Source organism: Thalassophryne amazonica, chromosome 1 (assembly GCF_902500255.1).
Source record: "Thalassophryne amazonica chromosome 1, fThaAma1.1, whole genome shotgun sequence".
Classification (NCBI taxonomy): domain Eukaryota; kingdom Metazoa; phylum Chordata; class Actinopteri; order Batrachoidiformes; family Batrachoididae; genus Thalassophryne; species Thalassophryne amazonica.
The window spans coordinates 50620721-50639011 of NC_047103.1; the positions used below are offsets into that span (position 1 = coordinate 50620721).

General features: G+C 41.2%; 1 protein-coding gene across 1 annotated transcript in view; it reads left to right on the forward strand.

Moving 5' to 3' along the window:
* sgk3 (serum/glucocorticoid regulated kinase family member 3) overlaps positions 1-18291 on the forward strand; it is a 49447-nt gene that overhangs the window by 15836 nt on the left and 15320 nt on the right. Inside the window, exons 2-8 of the mRNA XM_034169729.1 lie at positions 10671-10865; positions 11029-11112; positions 14050-14122; positions 14275-14350; positions 14524-14599; positions 17406-17455; positions 17619-17676. Coding sequence (XP_034025620.1) covers positions 10770-10865; positions 11029-11112; positions 14050-14122; positions 14275-14350; positions 14524-14599; positions 17406-17455; positions 17619-17676 — 513 coding nt within the window. The 5' untranslated portion in view covers positions 10671-10769. The remainder of the gene's footprint in view (positions 1-10670; positions 10866-11028; positions 11113-14049; positions 14123-14274; positions 14351-14523; positions 14600-17405; positions 17456-17618; positions 17677-18291) is intronic.

The following is an 18291-nucleotide window of genomic DNA, read 5'->3' on the forward strand; positions in this document are numbered from 1 at the left end:
TGTCGCCTGCTCTGGCCCCCGGAAGACAATTGACTATGGTTGCTGGTGTCGCTAACTTCACATTTCTCAAAACAGAGTCGCCAATAACCAGAGTTTGATCCTCGGCGGGTGTGTCGTCGAGTGGGGAAAAACGGTTAGAGATGTGAACGGGTTGGCGGTGTACACGGGGCTTCTGTTTAGGGCTACGCTTCCTCCTCACAGTCACCCAGTCAGCCTGCTTTCCCGGCTGCTCGTGATCTGCCAGGGGGGAACTAACGGCGGCTAAGCTACCTTGGTCCGCACCGACTACAGGGGCCTGGCTAACTGTAGAATTTTCCACGGTGCGGAGCCGAGTCTCCAATTCGCCCAGCCTGGCCTCCAAAGCTACGAATAAGCTACACTTATTACAAGTACCGTTACTGCTAAAGGAGGCCGAGGAATAACTAAACATTTCACACCCAGAGCAGAAAAGTGCGGGAGAGACAGGAGAAGCCGCCATGCTAAATCGGCTAAGAGCTAGTAGCTACGCTAAGCTAGCGGATTCCTAAAAACACGCAAAGTGAATAATGTGTAAATAATTTAGAGGTGATTCAGCAGAAGGAGTGCTTTAGTTAAGGCACGTAAAGATTACACTGGGAAACAAATCGTAATCTAGATAACTAGATCAATCTAACTGCGCAGATTAAACAGCTAACAGATACAGAAAAACACCGCTGTGCTCCGGAACAGGAAGTGATACAATACCGCAGTGAGAGCCAACCACCAGTAGAGGCAAGAAGCGTCCATTGCGTCAATATTAATTGAAAGAATCTTGAAAACATCTTGCTTTGAGTCATATCTGAGACAAAATGAGCATTTTTGACTTGCCAAAAGATTAAGTTGCTGTTATTTGTAGAAGAGGTTACAGTTCCTAATAGTAATAAAAATAAAGTTTAAAAAATTGTTTTTTCAGCACATTTCAGGACCTTATACAAGAAATCCTAATGTGGGTTTCCACTTGTTCTATTGGCAGATTTTTTTGTGGGGGGGGGGGGGGGGGGGGGTACTTGTAACAACAACAAAAAAGATCTGCCAATGGAACAAGTGCAAATTCACTTAAAATTTCTTGAAATATGTTGTTGAAATTGGCAGAGAAACACTAATTTTCAAATATATTTTAGTTGTGTTAGATCATTTACAAACTTCACAGCAGCTCAAAAATCTTAGGGTGAGTCATAAAAGTTTGTTTCATCTCGGATATGACCCAAGACAAGATGTTGCCAAGAATGTTTCTCTTAAGATTTTAAAAATCTATTCTTTAACAATAAGTAATTATTGTTTTTTGGTTAAGTGAACGTATCTCATTAAGTGCACATTAGAAATTAGACTCGTACTTGATAAGCAGTTACATTTTGCAGCATAGAGCAGATAGCTCAGTGGATAAGGAACTGGCTTCCCAATATGTACACCTGGATTTGAATCCTGCTTGGGCTACTTGTCTGTCTTTAGATATGACACTTTATCTGCATTGCCATACTCCTGTAAAAATGTGTATCAGCTTTGACTAGGAAGGAAAATGTGAGGCATCATTGTAAATCGCTTTAAGCATCTGCAGCCTTTCCGTAGACCACCAGATAAGAAAACTTCTTCTGTAGTTCTCCATGAGCTTTTCTCAAAGAGTGGTCCATGAGTGAACCCTCATAGTCTATTGGTAAAATATCACATTTTAAATATCATATTCTAACTTAAGTGTTTCTCACAAGTGTTTAAAAATGACTCTAAAATCTGCCGTATTTCCTTAATTAAACACCTGACCTTGAATAGGGGTGTCACGTGCCCATGGCTCAGAGGACAGTGACAAGGAGGAGACACAAACGAGAGGATTAGAAAAATAGAAGTATTTATTTACAACAGTTTTAAGTCAATAAATTAAAAGGTGCAAAGATGTGCAGCTGTGCAAAAAGACGCTCTGTTACCGGTCGGCGCAGCGAGATGTCCTAGAAAGAGAGAGGGAGAGAACAAAATGAATTGTTTTGGCCCACTTAAATAAGAGACAGGAACACCGGGCCCAGGTGCCCCTGATTATGGGCCCGCCCCGCTACAGGACGGCGGGGACCGTCACAAGGGGACTTCCTCATTTAATGGCCGGGTCAAAACTTCATCTGAAAAAAATTAATGCCTGCCTTAAATAAACGCTGGGCATTGTGTGCATGAAAGAGGATTACAGTTGGTCAAGTCACTCTTTTTTCTAAGTCCGCTGTGGAGTGGTACTTTAAAATCCTAAAGACTTATTTATGCTTCTACAAATCCATGCCCATGCATGCAATGGCATTGATGTGGGCCTGACCCTTTTTAAAGTTCTCTGTCGCATTGGTGGGTGTCGTAATGCAATTTACTGCAGGAACAGTGGCTTTTTCTGGACTTTTTTTTGTACAGTCATCAACCTCCAAACCAACATTACGTTATGTGCAATTTGCCTCCATGAATTGTGACTCATTTGAGCGTCTTCGTAGTTTTTTGACTCCGTGTTGTAAAGGTGGTCATATTTGCGGACTTTTCTGCCAAACGTTCTCTATTTGATCCATGATCGAAATGTAATCAGCGGGCGCACTGCAGAAACTTTTAAAATATGATGGGAGAGGATGGAGTGAATCCAGAAAAGCGACCAGTCACAGCCCTTGCAGGCTGCGTCATTTAGCAAGTGCGTGTCAGGCTACAGAGAGGGTTCGCAGTGATGCAGAGGGCTCTGATCTAAAGCAGTTGTCTTTGGTTCCATCACACCCAGGGATATGTGTGAAATTTAACATCATATTACAGTGCAGGCAGCAAGCAGCATTTTGTTAATAATCATCAGCCTTGAATAAAGACCTGCCTCGAAATACAGTAACAGATAGTAATATACTGTCAGAGTGGGAAGCATTTTATTTTATTTATTTTTGTTATTGGTTAAGTTATCTATCATTGGTGGAAAAATACATGACATAAAACCAATCAAAACCACCGATTCCACGTGGCTTGATCAACGACCCCATGTGGACTTTTTGGTGAGTAGTAAAAAAAGCCACCAAAGGCAAATGCTGCCTCCTAGTGGACAACAGCAGCAATGATAGAGTATCAGGTCATTGCAATGTCCAATGAAGTTTGCGGATGATACCACCGTGGTTGGGCTCATCTTGGGGGGATGAGTCTGATTACAAAGACGAGGTCAACCGACTGACAGCATGGTGTTCAGCTATCAACCTGCCGCTGAACACCACAAAAACAAAAGAAATGATCCTGGACTTCAGGAAGGGCAGGGCTAACCCAGCCCCGCTCTACATCCATGGGGACTGTGTGGAAAGGGTCAGCTACATCAGGTTCCTGGGAGTACAGCTCTCTGACAGCCTCTCCTGGACTGCCAACACCACATTTGTGGTGAAGAAAGCCCAGCAGCGACTCCACTTCCTGAGGGTGCTCAGGAGGAACAATCTGGAGGAGCAGCTGCTGGTGTTGTTCTGCAGAGCCACGGAGTGCATCCTGATGTACTGCATTACAGTGTGGTATGGGGGGTGCTCAGCAGCAGACAGGAGAGCACTGCAGAGGGTGATCAAAACGGCCCAGAGGATCACTAGCTGCTCTCTGCCAAGCCTGGAGGACATTGCCAGCTCTCGCTACCTCAGCAGAGCTGCCAGTATCATCAAAGACACATCCCACCCCAACAACCACCTGTTTGACCTACTATCCTCGGGTCGACAGTATAGGTCAATCAAAACTAGGACAAACAGACTCAGGGACAGCTTTCTCCCCAGAGCAATCACTGCACTGAACAATAACAATCCACAATCCTAATCTGCACTTTTCAAAGTTCTTGTGCAATATCTGTACCCATGTGCAATATTTTCCCATGCAGTATCATTCCACAGTTGTACATAATTCTCGTTCTGCATTTTACTTTTGTCCACATTTTATTTTAGTTGTACATATATTTAAATAATTTATTTTGTTAAATTTCATTATCTTTTATTTGTCTAACAATGACTCGCACCTCGGAAAAGCTCCTTTTGGAGTTGCACTCAAATCTCGTTGCAATGTAAATTACAATGACAATAAAGGCGATTCTGATTCTATTACATGTCCAACACAAGTCAGAGAAGTCTTGCTTTGGACAGGAATTGTTTTTCTGAGTGGCACAAATATAATTTGTGTAGCATCATATTGCATGTAAATAGTGGTACAAAAAACGGCTGAAGCATTTCCTGCATTTTAATGTAAATAGTTTGTATAACTTTGTTTGCTGTATTTGAACGTATTTTTTTGAAATTTAGAATTTATATTTGTATTCTAAAGCCCCCGTCACACATAGCAAGAATGTGCAGGAACCAGGCCGAAACAGCAAATATTACCATCATCGGATACAGTCGGAAGGGAAAGAGTCGTGGTCAGCAGTGTCAGAACGCATCCAGATTTCCTCATCCACATCTGCACAATGGTATCCAAAGCGCATGTAGACAAAAGTTTAGATGGCACAGACTTCTGTCAGATGGCCATAAAAGATGCTGAAGACTGCCCGATGTACAAATGTCTGGATGGCAAACAGTGGACCGGAGTGGGTTTCAGCACTTTGTTCCTCACGTGTGTGAGGTGTATATTTGTGGTTTTCACAATTTAAAAAAAAAAAAAATAAATCTTTTCAGATTTTATGTTTCTGTTCAGTGTGAATTTAGGTTCACTATGTTAATAAAATATGTCGGAATGAAAGAAAAACTGTAGTCACACAGGTGAGGTTGTGCTAAACAAAATGACACCAAACAAGGCAAAGTGAACAGTTTTTAAGGCAAATTATGAAGGTAAAACCAAAAGTAGTCAAACATGCCCAATTATACCCTGGACTCCAGAGGGTTAAGTATGCAGATTACACCACGGTGGTAGACTGTATTACTGGAGGAGGCTTATCGAGATGAGGTGGACCATGTGACGGTGTGGTGTAGAGAAAATAACCTGCTCCTGAACACATCCAAAACCAAGGAGCGAATCAGAAACTTCAAGAGAAACAAAACAGACATTCAGCCCATTATCACTGGGGAGACCTGTGTGTAAAGGCTGACATTTCCTGGGAGTCCACATGGAGGAGAAATTGACCACGGACAGGAACACCACACAGTGGGTAAAGAAGACACAGCAAAGACTCCACTTTCTGCAAATCCTCAGGAAACATAAACCAGAGATTGCTCGTGTCTTTTTACCACTTATACCGTGGAGAGCATTCTCACATACTGCCTCTGTACATGGTTTGCTAGCTGCACGGGGGCAAACAGGAAAGAGCTCCAGAGGGTTACCAAAGTGACAGAGATCACTGGGTGCCCTCTACCCACACTGTAGGACCTTCATGGCTCTTACTGTCTCAGGAGAGCCAACTCCATCCTAAAGGACTGATTCCATCCTGACCACTCTGAGCTACTGCCATCAGGCAGATGGTACAGGGCCATTAAAGCAAGTACAAATAGATTGAAACAGCTTCTACCCAACTGCTGTTAGAGCTGTGAATGCCACTGAAATATAATAGCCATGCCACACTCGGAATAAATGCAATATTTGTAAATGTGCAATATCCACGGTCAAATGTGCAATATCCACAGTTTCTGTATATACTTCTCTTTTTTCCCCGCATCTAATTTTGCTACTATGTCCATATAATTGTTTTTCTTAACTTGCGCTCTGAACATACCATTTTCTTTCTGTTACATTGTATGTTTATTTTCTTTTAAGACTTTTTAAGTCTGCATGTAGTTTACTCAGGTTCATATTTGCTCTGAAAACGCTTGCGCCTTACGTTTCGTTGTACTTGTTACAAAGAATCTGAATCTGAAGTGCTTGATATAATCAGTGTCTCTAGTTCATCTCCAGAAGGTGGATGAAAGTGAAATTAGGATTGTTTTGTTTTGATATAAATCAGTGAAGTTGATGGAGGCATGAAAGTCTCTCGTGTCCTTTAAAGAGGGTTGGTCTTTTTCAGTTTATTCACCACAATGTGAGCAGAATGACAGATCTTCTCAGGATGCATTCATGATCTTTTACTGAAGACAAGGAAAGCTGTGATCTGCATTTCACTAAGGATGTGAGTAATCAAAGTTGTGCACCAAATTGGAGGGAACTGAACAACTAGACTCACCTCCCTACAGTTAAACAATAGCCAAAGTCAGAACAACAAAGAGCTTTCTTATAAAAGAAAATCATGGATTGGTGGAAAGCATTTATTATCATGTCCTGAATTAATTTGTCAGTACAACATATACAACACTGCTGATTAAATGTCCCTTAATAGTCGATGTGTTTGTACAAAGACATCATGAGCTTTATTTCCATTTTAATTTTTGAGTAAGTACTACTCGGAGATCATTAGCCTCCACCTATTGTGTTGTTCTGACTCCAAAGACAGCTGGGTGTCTTTGAAGTCAGAACAATGACGTACAGTTCTAAGCACCAGATGGGAGGTTATCTAAAAATACCAGTTTCACTGACCGGAACGGGAAAATGTCACTGACCCAGCATGTGTGAGAGTGCTTGGGTGGCATGTACGTGCTCACATTAGAGATACTGTCTGTGAGATTAACACATATTGCTACAGACTGGCCTTAATTTTCATGTGACAGCAGAATAGAGGGAGAAGATAAAATCCCTGAAAATGGTTGTGCAGGCAGAGGCGACTATTTCAGATGTGATGATAGCTGATACCAGTCAAGAGAGATGAGTGAGTTGTTTTGTTGCATAGAGTGCTAACTCTCCTGTTTTTTTTAATCATCCCTGTCACACCTAGTTTTTAAAGACCTTTCAGAGTATGAATACATGAACATTTTGAAGTCACTGAATATACTTCATTTATGTAAGTCATTAAGAAATACAAACACCTTTAATACAAGAAAGCTGATTAAATTTAGGCTCCTATGCGCTTTTTGTTTTTTGTTGTTTTTTGTTTGGTTTTTTTGTTTGGTTTTTTTTTTTCGGACACTGTACCAGACCGTCGTGGTGAAATAGGCTGAGCTGGAAGGCAAAGCTCTCAATTTTCCAGTTGTTTCGACTCCTATCCTCACCTATGGTCATGAACTTTGGGTAATAATGATTAAAAGAATAAGCTTTGGATACAAGCAGGGGAAATGAGATTCCTCTGTTGGTGGATCTGGGAGAAGCTTGACTGTCCGGGAGGGACTCAGTGTAGAGCAACTGCTTCTTTACGTCAAAAGGACCCAGCTGAGGTGGTTCAGGCACCTGGTGAGGATCCCCCCGGTTGTGTCCCTAGGGAGGTTTTCCACATCCAACTAGAAGGAGAACCCGAGGAAGAACTAGGACACGCTGGAAGAATTATATTTCTCAGCTATCTTGGGAACACCTAGGGATCCCCCAAGAAGAGTTACAGGACTTGGCTTAGGATAGGGAAGTGTGGGATGAGCTGCTGCTTTGACTGCTGCCACTGTGACCAGGATAAGCAACAGACAATGAATGAATGAATGCACTTTTTGGCAAACGGATCCAAGCTCAAGTTTCCCATGTGTCTTCTGACAAGCTGTAGTTGACATTACACATCTTTTTTTTTTTAAGCCTTTCTTCATAGGAACATTATACAGTTTCTTCCATCATTATACAGTTTCTTCCATATTTGGTTAGACTCTTTCTCTCCGATTGTTCTGTCTGAGTTATTTTCATTAGTTACTTCATCCAAACCATCAACATGTTTATTAGACCCCATTCCTACCAGGCTGCTCAAGGAAGCCCTACCATTATTTAATGCTTCGATCTTAAATATGATCAATCTATCTTTGTTAGTTGGCTATGTACCACAGGCTTTTAAGGTGGCAGTAATTAAACCATTACTTAAAAAGCCATCACTTCACCCAGCTATCTTAGCTAATTATAGGCCAATCTCCAACCTTCCTTTTCTCTCAAAAATTCTTGAAAGGGTAGTTGTAAAACAGCTAACTGATCATCTGCAGAGGAATGGTCTATTTGAAGAGTTTCAGTCAGGTTTTAGAATTCATCATAGTACAGAAACAGCATTAGTGAAGGTTACAAATGATCTTCTTATGGCCTCAGACAGTGGACTCATCTCTGTGCTTGTTCTGTTAGACCTCAGTGCTGCTTTTGATACTGTTGACCATAAAATTTTATTACAGAGATTAGAGCATGCCATAGGTATTAAAGGCACTGCGCTGCGGTGGTTTGAATCATATTTGTCTAATAGATTACAATTTGTTCATGTAAATGGGGAATCTTCTTCACAGACTAAAGTTAATTATGGAGTTCCACAAGGTTCTGTGCTAGGACCAATTTTATTCACTTTATACATGCTTCCCTTAGGCAGTATTATTAGACGGTATTGCTTAAATTTTCATTGTTACGCAGATGATACCCAGCTTTATCTATCCATGAAGCCAGAGGACACACACCAATTAGCTAAACTGCAGGATTGTCTTACAGACATAAAGACATGGATGACCTCTAATTTCCTGCTTTTAAACTCAGATAAAACTGAAGTTATTGTACTTGGCCCCACAAATCTTAGAAACATGGTGTCTAACCAGATCCTTACTGTGGATGGCATTACCCTGACCTCTAGTAATACTGTGAGAAATCTTGGAGTTATTTTTGATCAGGATATGTCATTCAAAGCGCATATTAAACAAATATGTAGGACTGCTTTTTTGCATTTACGCAATATCTCTAAAATCAGAAAGGTCTTGTCTCAGAGTGATGCTGAAAAACTAATTCATGCATTAATTTCCTCTAATATCACCCCAATAGAGCGCTTCGCTCTCAGACTGCAGGCTTACTTGTAGTTCCTAGGGTTTGTAAGAGTAGAATGGGAGGCAGAGCCTTCAGCTTTCAGGCTCCTCTCCTGTGGAACCAGCTCCCAATTCAGATCAGGGAGACAGACACCCTCTCTACTTTTAAGATTAGGCTTAAAACTTTCCTTTTTGCTAAAGCTTATAGTTAGGGCTGGATCAGGTGACCCTGAACCATCCCTTAGTTATGCTGCTATAGACGTAGACTGCTGGGGGGTTCCCATGATGCACTGTTTCTTTCTCTTTTTGCTCTGTATGCACCACTCTGCATTTAATCATTAGTCATCGATCTCTGCTCCCCTCCACAGCATGTCTTTTTCCTGGTTCTCTCCCTCAGCCCCAACCAGTCCCAGCAGAAGACTGCCCCTCCCTAAGCCTGGTTCTGCTGGAGGTTTCTTCCTGCTAAAAGGGAGTTTTTCCTTCCCACTGTGGCCAAGTGCTTGCTCACAGGGGGTTGTTTTGACCGTTGGGGTTTTACATAATTATTGTATGGCCTTGCCTTACAATATAAAGCGCCTTGGGGCAACTGTTTGTTGTGATTTGGCGCTATATAAAAAAATTGATTGATTGATTGATCACAGCCACAGAGGTCTATAACTTCGAGTTATCATGCGTGCCTTGGTGGCTAGCCTCACTAGTGTCCTCTTCGCATGGTCACTCAGTTTTTAAGAATTTTTTGAGAAGTCTTTGAAAACTGCCATACAGTACCTTTATTGTTTTTAAATGAAAGAATAAAAACAATAAATGAAGTCCAAGATATAGTCAGTGACTTTGAGTTGTTGATGTATCTGACTTGCGTAATGAAAACTCGCTGTGACAATGAGGATTTACTAAAAGTCGTTGAAGTGTGCCGATAACTGTCATGTCTACATTTCATGTCTGTATTTTTATTCCATGATATTTAAAGTATTTTATTGTTGTTCTGTAAGTTAGAACATTTTAGCAAATATTCTGATGCCAAATTGTTTCATTTGAATTAATTTCTGAAGATGTGCACCAGTAATTCTGAATTCATACTGTACATGAAGCAGTTGCTTGCGTGATTACATACATACTGTGACAGTTGTACAACAAGGCATATTAGTTGGCATTATGACCCAACCTTCTGAAATAATTAATATGCTGTTCAGACATAAAGAAATGCTTGCAAAACAGTAAACACTGAAATAATTTTTTTTTAAATTGTTTCAGGACTGTAGTTGAGAATGAAGCTTCACCAAAACCCATATTTTCCAAGCCTTAGAGTAGATCTGCAAAGATTTGTTGATTAATCAACTATGTTTATACAACCCCAATTCCAGTGAAGTTGGGACGTTGTATGAAATGTCAATAAAAACAGAATACAGTGATTTGCAAATCCTTTTCAACCTATATTCAATTGAATATACCACAAAGACAAGATATTTAATGTTCAAACTGATAAACTTTATTGTTTTTGTGCAAATATTTGCTCATTTTGAAATGGATACCTGCAACACGTTTCAAAAAAGCTGGGACAGTGGTATGTTTACCACTGTGTTACATCACCTTTCCTTCTAACAACACTCAATAAGCGTTTAGGAACTGAGGACACTAATTGTGAGTTTCACGATTGGGTACAAAAGGAGCATCCCCAAAAGGCTCATCCCCTTGCTGCTTACATGTAGAAACCTCTCCATATTCTCAGAATCTTCTGATTATATTATGGACTGTAGATGATGGAATCCCTAAATTCCTTGCAATTAAACGTTGAGAAACAGTGTTCTTAAACTGTTGGACTATTTTTTCACGCAGTTGTTCACAAAGTGGTGATTCTCGGTCCATCTTTGTTTGCGAGCAGTTTAATCAGTCTGGATTCAAATGTGCTGAGAGCAGAAGACCATAACAGATCTGTGTGTTCTCTCTCCTTATCTGCTGTAGTGATCCAGGATGAGCCAGATGTACACTTGAAATGGTATTTTGGAGGCCCTTGAAATAATTGGACCTCTGGCCTTTTTTTTTATGACCTTTGCCTTTTGAATGCTGACAGCTACAAGGATGGATATGCCAGCCAGCTGCCCGAATGTCAGTATACCTTGTCACAACGAGCAGAGGGACAAGAGGAAGCGTTTTACAGTGTGTACAAAATTTTTTCATCAAATACAAATATTTAATCAAATGGTGACTTCAGCATCTGCCAATCTTTGACTGATTGTGAATGTTATCACTATGAAGTTGGCATATTATTGTAATATGTGAAGATATTAATTCACTGTCATTTGTGGTGTCCTGTCTTCAGGTTTATAAGGTGATGGTTACTATTAGAAGACGGGAATGGTTTGTGTTCAGAAGATACGCAGAGTTTGATAAACTCTATAATACAGTGAGTAGTGGAAAAGTCATGTTGTAAATACAGTTGTCTGCAAAGTTTGGGCACCCCTGATAATTTTCATGATTTTCCTTTATAAATCATTGCTTGTCTGGATCAGAAATTTCAGTTAAATATATCATATAGCAGACGAACACACTAATATTTGAGAAGTGAAATGAAGTTTCTAGTATTTACAGAAAGTGTGCAATAATTAAACAAAATTAGGCAGGTGCATAAATTTGGGCACCCTTGTCATTTTATTGATTTGAATAAATTTAGCACTAATTATTGGAACACAGTTTTGGTCATTGACCCTTGACCTCCTTACATAGGTGAATCCAGTCATGAGAAAGGGTATTTAAGGTGGCCTCTTGCAAATATTTTCCCTCTTTGCATCTCTTCTAATGAGTGGCAGCATGGAAGCCTCTAAACCGGCTGACAGCTGAAATCTCAGAGATTTCAGATGTCAGTTTCCACTGTGAGGAACATAATGAGGAAATGGAAGACAACAGGCACAGTACAAGTTAAGGCCCGAAGTGGCAGGCCAAGAAAAATCTCAGACTGAAGCGAAGAATGATGAGAACAGTCATAGTCAACCCACAGACCCGCTCCAAAGACCTACAACATGATCTTGCTGCAGATAGTGTCTCTGTGCATCGTTCAACTATAGAGCGCACTTTTAACAAAAAGATGCTGTATGATACTGTAACGCAGAAGAAGCCTTTTCTGTGTACACGCCACAAACAGAGTCACTTGAGGTATGCTAAAGTACATTTGGAAAAGCCAGCTTCATTTTGGAATGGCTGTGAACTGATGAAACTAAAATTGAGTTATTTGGACATAACAAGGGGTGGTATGCATGGCTGAAAAAGAACACAGGATTCCAAGAAAAACACTTGCTACCTACAGTAAAATTTGGAGGTGGTTCCATCATGCTGTGGGGCCAGTGCAGGTACTGGGAATCTTGTTAAAGTTGAGGGTCACATGGATTTCAGTCAGTATCAGCAGATTCTTGACAACAGTGTTCATGAATCATTGACAAAGTTGAAGTTGAGCCGGGGCTGGATCTTTCAACAAGACAATGACCCTAAACACTGCTCAAAATCTACTAAGGCATTCATGCAGAGGAACAAGTACAACGTTCTGGAATGGCCATCTCAGTCCCCAGACCTGAATATTATTGAAAATCTGTGGTGTGATTTTAAGCAGGCTGTCCATGCTCGGAAACCAACAAACTTGAGATGTTTTGTAAAGAAGAATGGTCCACAATACCTTCAGCCAGAATCCAGACTCTTATTGGAAGCTATAGGAAGTGTTTAGAGGCTGTTATTTCTGCAAAAGGAGGATCTACTAAATATTGTTTTTTTAATGTTGGGGTGCCCAAATTTATACACCTGCCTAATTTTGTTTAAAGTAGACCTGCATTGAAATAAATGTGGTCAGATTTCAGAAAGAAATAGCTGATATGTATTTATAAGACCCTTGTGAATGCAGTAAAGTAAATCTGTAAGCCCAAATTTGTAATTCAGCGGAGAAATCTTCGTTTAAAAATGACAAATTTGCAGCTAAAATTTAGCCCTCTGTGAAAACAGTTTGTACAGCCGTATCATTTCCATGACGTCAGGGACAAGACGACGCGCTCCCGCCTTCAGTCCGATCCCGCATTGAAATTGATTTTATCTGTTAGTAATGTTACTTATACACGTCCTGGTTTCAACATCCAAAAGTAAGCTGCAATGAATGTGAGATACAGATCTGTGTGCTCAGATCAGCAACGACAGCGGGCGCCGTTCTTCCTCTCCCGCTCTCTGCCTCCCCTGCGCTTATTAAGTCTGCGGGCTCGTTAACGAGCTCGTTAACCGCCGACGCGGGCCACTCACACTGCCCGTGTCGGTGTTGTGCCAGATTCAGCGCACAACACCGGCATCACCTCTCTGTCTACTGAATGGAGTTGCAGCACACTTGGCACAAGTCCTGAGATTACGCTCGCTGTTTTAATGCGAAGCGGCCGGTACACCTATTGCTGCAAGGACAGACTTCTTGCGGCAAAATCCACAGCACCGCACGTCTCGGCAATCAGAGCCCCAGAGCTCCATGGACGCTGAAAGAGGTTTATATATTTTTAATGACTGGGATTCTTTGCGGGTCTCGCCTCGATATCCCGCGATGGTACCGGAGGCGAAAGACAGTAGATTTTCATTGCGACACCACTCAATCAAACGGGCGTATGAAAAAGTCCCCCAAAATAATTTTCAAGCACAAATAAAAGAAATGTGTACTCACCAAACATGCCGCAAGACAATATGAAGTTTTAAAAAAGTAGATCCTTCCGTATAAGACAAGAAAAAGGTGCAGATGCAGACTGATGTAAATCCACAAATTACAGTTGGCGCGCAATACATGCTGGGAGAGAGGGTCTTCTCCGTGACGTCTCGACAGCATCCATGATGAGAGGGACAGTTTTGCGGAGGGCTAAATGTTAGCTGTAAATTTGTCATTTTTAAATGAAGATTTCTCCGTTGAATGACAGATCTGGGCTTCCAGATTTACTTTACTACATTCAGAAGGATCTTATGTGTAAATGTAAGTCATTTTTTAGTCCAAAGATCTGACTGCATTTATTTCAATGCAGGTCTACTTTAAAGAATTATTGCACACTTTATGTAAATCCTATAAACTTCATTTCACTTCTCAAATATCATTGTGTTTGTCTGCTATATGATATATTTAACTGAAATTGCTGATCCAAACAACCAATGATTTATAAAGGAAAATCATGGAAATCATCAGGGGTGCCCAAACCTATACATACAACTGTACATGCAGCTTGTTGGCTACTTGCACATTCCCACATTTTTGAGATAATTTAAATTCAGTTTGTGATTTTTAAGATTTGTCTGTATTTTATTCATTGGCTTGCCTGTTGATTTCATACATATTTTACTGCAGTTAAGGAAACAGTTCCCATCTGTGAACTTGAAAATTCCAGCCAAGAGGATATTTGGGGACAATTTTGAACCTGGTAAGGATTCACAGGTCACTCATTTTATGTGAGCTATTAAAATCATTGACAGAAGAATCGGAGACAAACATCAATACTGAAGCCCATTTAGTTTTCAAAAGAATACCCGTGATGTGTCTTAAATGAAGTGTTTAAATGCAACCTTCCAATAGAGTTCATCAAGCAAAGAAGAGCAGGGCTACATGAGTTCATCCAGCGCATTGTGTCACATCCTCAACTTTGCAACCAGTAAGTGTTGTTTATGGTGTCATCACATTACTGACTTAAGATAAATGACTTCACTGATCTGAATTACGAAAGTCCGCTGACAAAATATTGATTATACATTTTTCACATTTGACAAATGGACTTGGTGATATACTTTTCTTATGTGTTTGTTTGGTTTCACTTAAACTTTACAGCCCAGATGTGAGGACCTTTCTACAAATGGAGAAAATGCAAAACTTTTCTGATAGCTCCGAGGATGAGGATGATAAAGTAAGGAGCTAATTGCCAATCATACTGCATATTGCCCATCATATATTACATATTAAGATGGCTGGGCAGTTGACCAGCTGATTTAATTTTTGGGTTATATGGTATAAATGCATATGATCGAGGATGAGATGACCCCCACCTCCCCACCAGTATAGTGACTAATTTCATATTTTTTGTGTCATGGGGGGGGGGGATACAAATTGTTGAACTAATGTCTTATAATACATTGCATGCAAGTAGTTAGGTCCCACACTCGAAGCATCGAGATGTGCCATTAGAGTAGCACAGAATGATAGCGTAGGGTGGCCTGTCCTTTTTCTTGCCACCTTGCAACCCAGCCACAACTAGTGAAATACCCCTTTTATTGCTGGAAAGGCAGGAGGGAGGTAATTGGGCACCACCCCCTGCTGGAGTGTAAACCAGGCACCTTTTGCCCAGAAGACCAGTGCTCTAACCAAACCACTCCTTCTGCCACTGTGGTGGTCCAGTTTCAGGACTGGCCCAATAAGGGTGCACTTCCCCCACAACTTTCTTGCCTGACACAGAATAATTAAACCAGGGTATGAATAAGGGTGTGTCTGTATGGAGTTGTTTGGACATGTGCTGGGGATTCCACTTCAGAATAAAGGACTTTGACTTACCACATGGTAAGGTGGCACTTTGAACGCAGCCAGGCAGCAGTTGTTTGTGAAATTCAGCTGAGGTTCCCTGCCATAATGATGTACTGCCAAATGTGGTTGTGGACACAGATATACGAGGTCTGTTAGAAAACTGTCCGACCTTTTTATTTTTTGCAAAAACCATATGGATTTGAATCATGTGTGATTGCATCAGCCAAGCTTGAACCTTCACGCGCATGCGTGAGTTTTTTCACGCCTGTCAGTTGCGTCATTCGCCTGTGAGCAGATTTTGTGTGAGCAGTGGTCCACACAGATTTTTATTGCGAGTAAAATGTCTGAACGATTTGGAGCTTTGCTGCATCAAATTTTTCCAGAAACTGAGAGACAGCCAGGTGGACACCATTCGGAAAATTCAGATGGCTTTCAGGGACGATTTTATGGGGATCACACAGATTAAGGGGTGTTACAGCTGGTTTAAAGACCGCCCACAGCGGCTGAGAGCGCGCCGAGCGGCGATCAACAGGCTGAAACGACCATATCATTTCCAAAGTGAAGGCTGTGTTGATCCGGGACGTCGTCTGACTACCACAGAAATGGCAGAAGACGAGGATATCAGCACTTTTTCGGCAAATTCCACTGTTACAGGACTTTTTGTCATGGAAAGAGGAGCGGAGGAATGCACCACAGAGCCGCGAATGGCGCGGGACAAAAGCACCTCCGTGTTGGTCTCACAGGACGGCTTTCAGATGGCTTTCAGACGGCTTTCGGTGGCTTTTCAGTTGTGTGACTATCCGAGAAATTGTGTATGAGCTGGACATGCCAGAACATGTCCTGTGAGGCTTCATCACAGCATTGCTTTACGCCATGCAGCTGCGTCCTGACGTGCGAATTCCTCTGCACGTCTGTCTCAATGTGCCAAAAAAGTGCTGATGTCCATGTCTTCTGCAATTTCTCTGGTAGTCAGACAACGTCCCAGATCAACGTTCAGCGTTCAGTTTGGAAATGAATTGCACACTCCACTGTTACAGGAGTTTTTGTCATGGAAAGAGGAGCGGAGGAATTCACGCGTCGGGACGGAGCTGCATGGCGCAAAGCAACGCGTGATGAAGCCTCACAGGACATGTTCTGGCATGTCCAGCTCATCCACAATTTCTCGGATAGTCACACGACTGAAAAGCCACCGAAAGCCGCCTGAAAGCCGTCCTGTGAGACCAACACGGAGATGCTTTTGTCCCGCGCCATTCGCGGCTCTGTGGCGCATTCCTCCGCTCCTCTTTCCATGACAGAAACTCCTGTAACAGTGGAATGTGCCGAAAAAGTGCTGATGTCCACGTCTTCTGCCATTTCTGTGGTAGTCAGACGACGTCCCGGATCAACGCAGCCTTCACTTTGGAAATGATCTGGTCGTTTCAGCCTGTCGATCGCCGCTCGGAGCACGGCGCGCTCTCATCCGCTGTGGGCGGTCTTTAAACCAGCTGTAACACTCCTTAATCTGTGTGATCCCCATAAAATCGTCCCTGAAAGCCATCTGAATTTTCCGAATGGTGTCCACCTGGCTGTCTTTCACAGTTTCTGGAAAAATTTGATGCAGCAAAGCTCCAAATCGTTCAGACATTTTACTCGCAATAAAAATCCGACGAGGGGTGTGGACCACTGCTCACACAAAATCTGCTCACAGGCGAATGACGCAACCGACAGGCGTGAAAAAACTCACGCATGCGCACGAAGGTTCAAGCTTGGCTGATGCAATCACACGTGATTCAAATCCATATGGTTTTTGCAAAAAGAAGGTCGGATAGTTTTCTAACAGACCTCGTATGGACTGCCTCACTTAGCTTCCTGCTACCACAACCTGGCTTTGGATAAATGGCGAAAAATGGATTTTGTTATTGTTACGACCTTACTTGTCACAAAGATCTGGCCTGGGGAAGTGTCTTTTCTGAGTGTACTCCTCTGTTGGTGGAAGCAGTAGTAACTGGCCATTGTGGTTTCCCATTTTATACTCCGGCAAAGGTTTGCACTTTGTCTGCCTATGTAATATAGATAGTTTTCCATCAGCTGCCAAAGTACTGCATCTTATAATTTGATGTTTAGGAATGCCTATGTATAATATGAGATTGATCTTTTTGTAAAACTTTATTTATATCCTGGGACGTCTTTATAATGTTTTGTCTTCTACTTACCAGCATAACTCTACCTCCAGAAACATTAACCTGGGACCCTCTGGAAATCCACAGTATGTACACTATACTTTAAAAATATTTTAACCAAAAACAGGTTACTTTGTTGTTGTTGTCTACTTTTTTAATTGTTTCCCAGAAACAAATATAAATTGTGCCCTAGTTTGATGATGAACTTTTTTCCACAGCTGAAGTTACGTGCTACTGTTTTCATTTCAGTGCCAAACCTACAGACTTTGACTTCTTAAAAGTCATAGGAAAAGGGAGCTTTGGAAAGGTATGTTAACAGTGTGATTGTTTATTTTCCCGAAGAATGACTGTGCAATTTAATGTTAATGATTTATTATAATTATGAAATATAAAATTCATCAAATATCAAAAGCTTGATTTCAGTGTTATACATATATGTTACAGTGCAATCCTTGAAAATACTTTTTTGTTTTAGATTTTTTTTTTTTATTAGAATGTCAGTACAGTTGAATAGTATTTATTTATTAGAATTATTAAAGATAAATATAGTAGCAGCTCTGCTTTGTATACACCTGATCCAGTCAGGTCTCAGAAGCTATGCAGGGTTGGTTGTGATTACAACTTGGATGAGAGACACTACTATTTCTTCTGGTAAAACTGGAGTTGCATCATGGAAGGGCATCTGGTGTTAAACTTGTGCCAAATCTGAATGCGGCTCTGCTGTGGTGACCCTGAACAAACCAGGGGCAGATGAAAGACAAACCTCAGTTAAAAAAAAAAAAAAAAAAAAAAAAAAAAAAACTAAATTTGAGAAGCTTGTCTTCAGTGTTATACTTGTATGTAACATTGCAATCCTGGAAAATACTGTGTGTTTTCCCTGAGAAATATATTTAAACAGTTTCATTATTAATTCATTAGAATT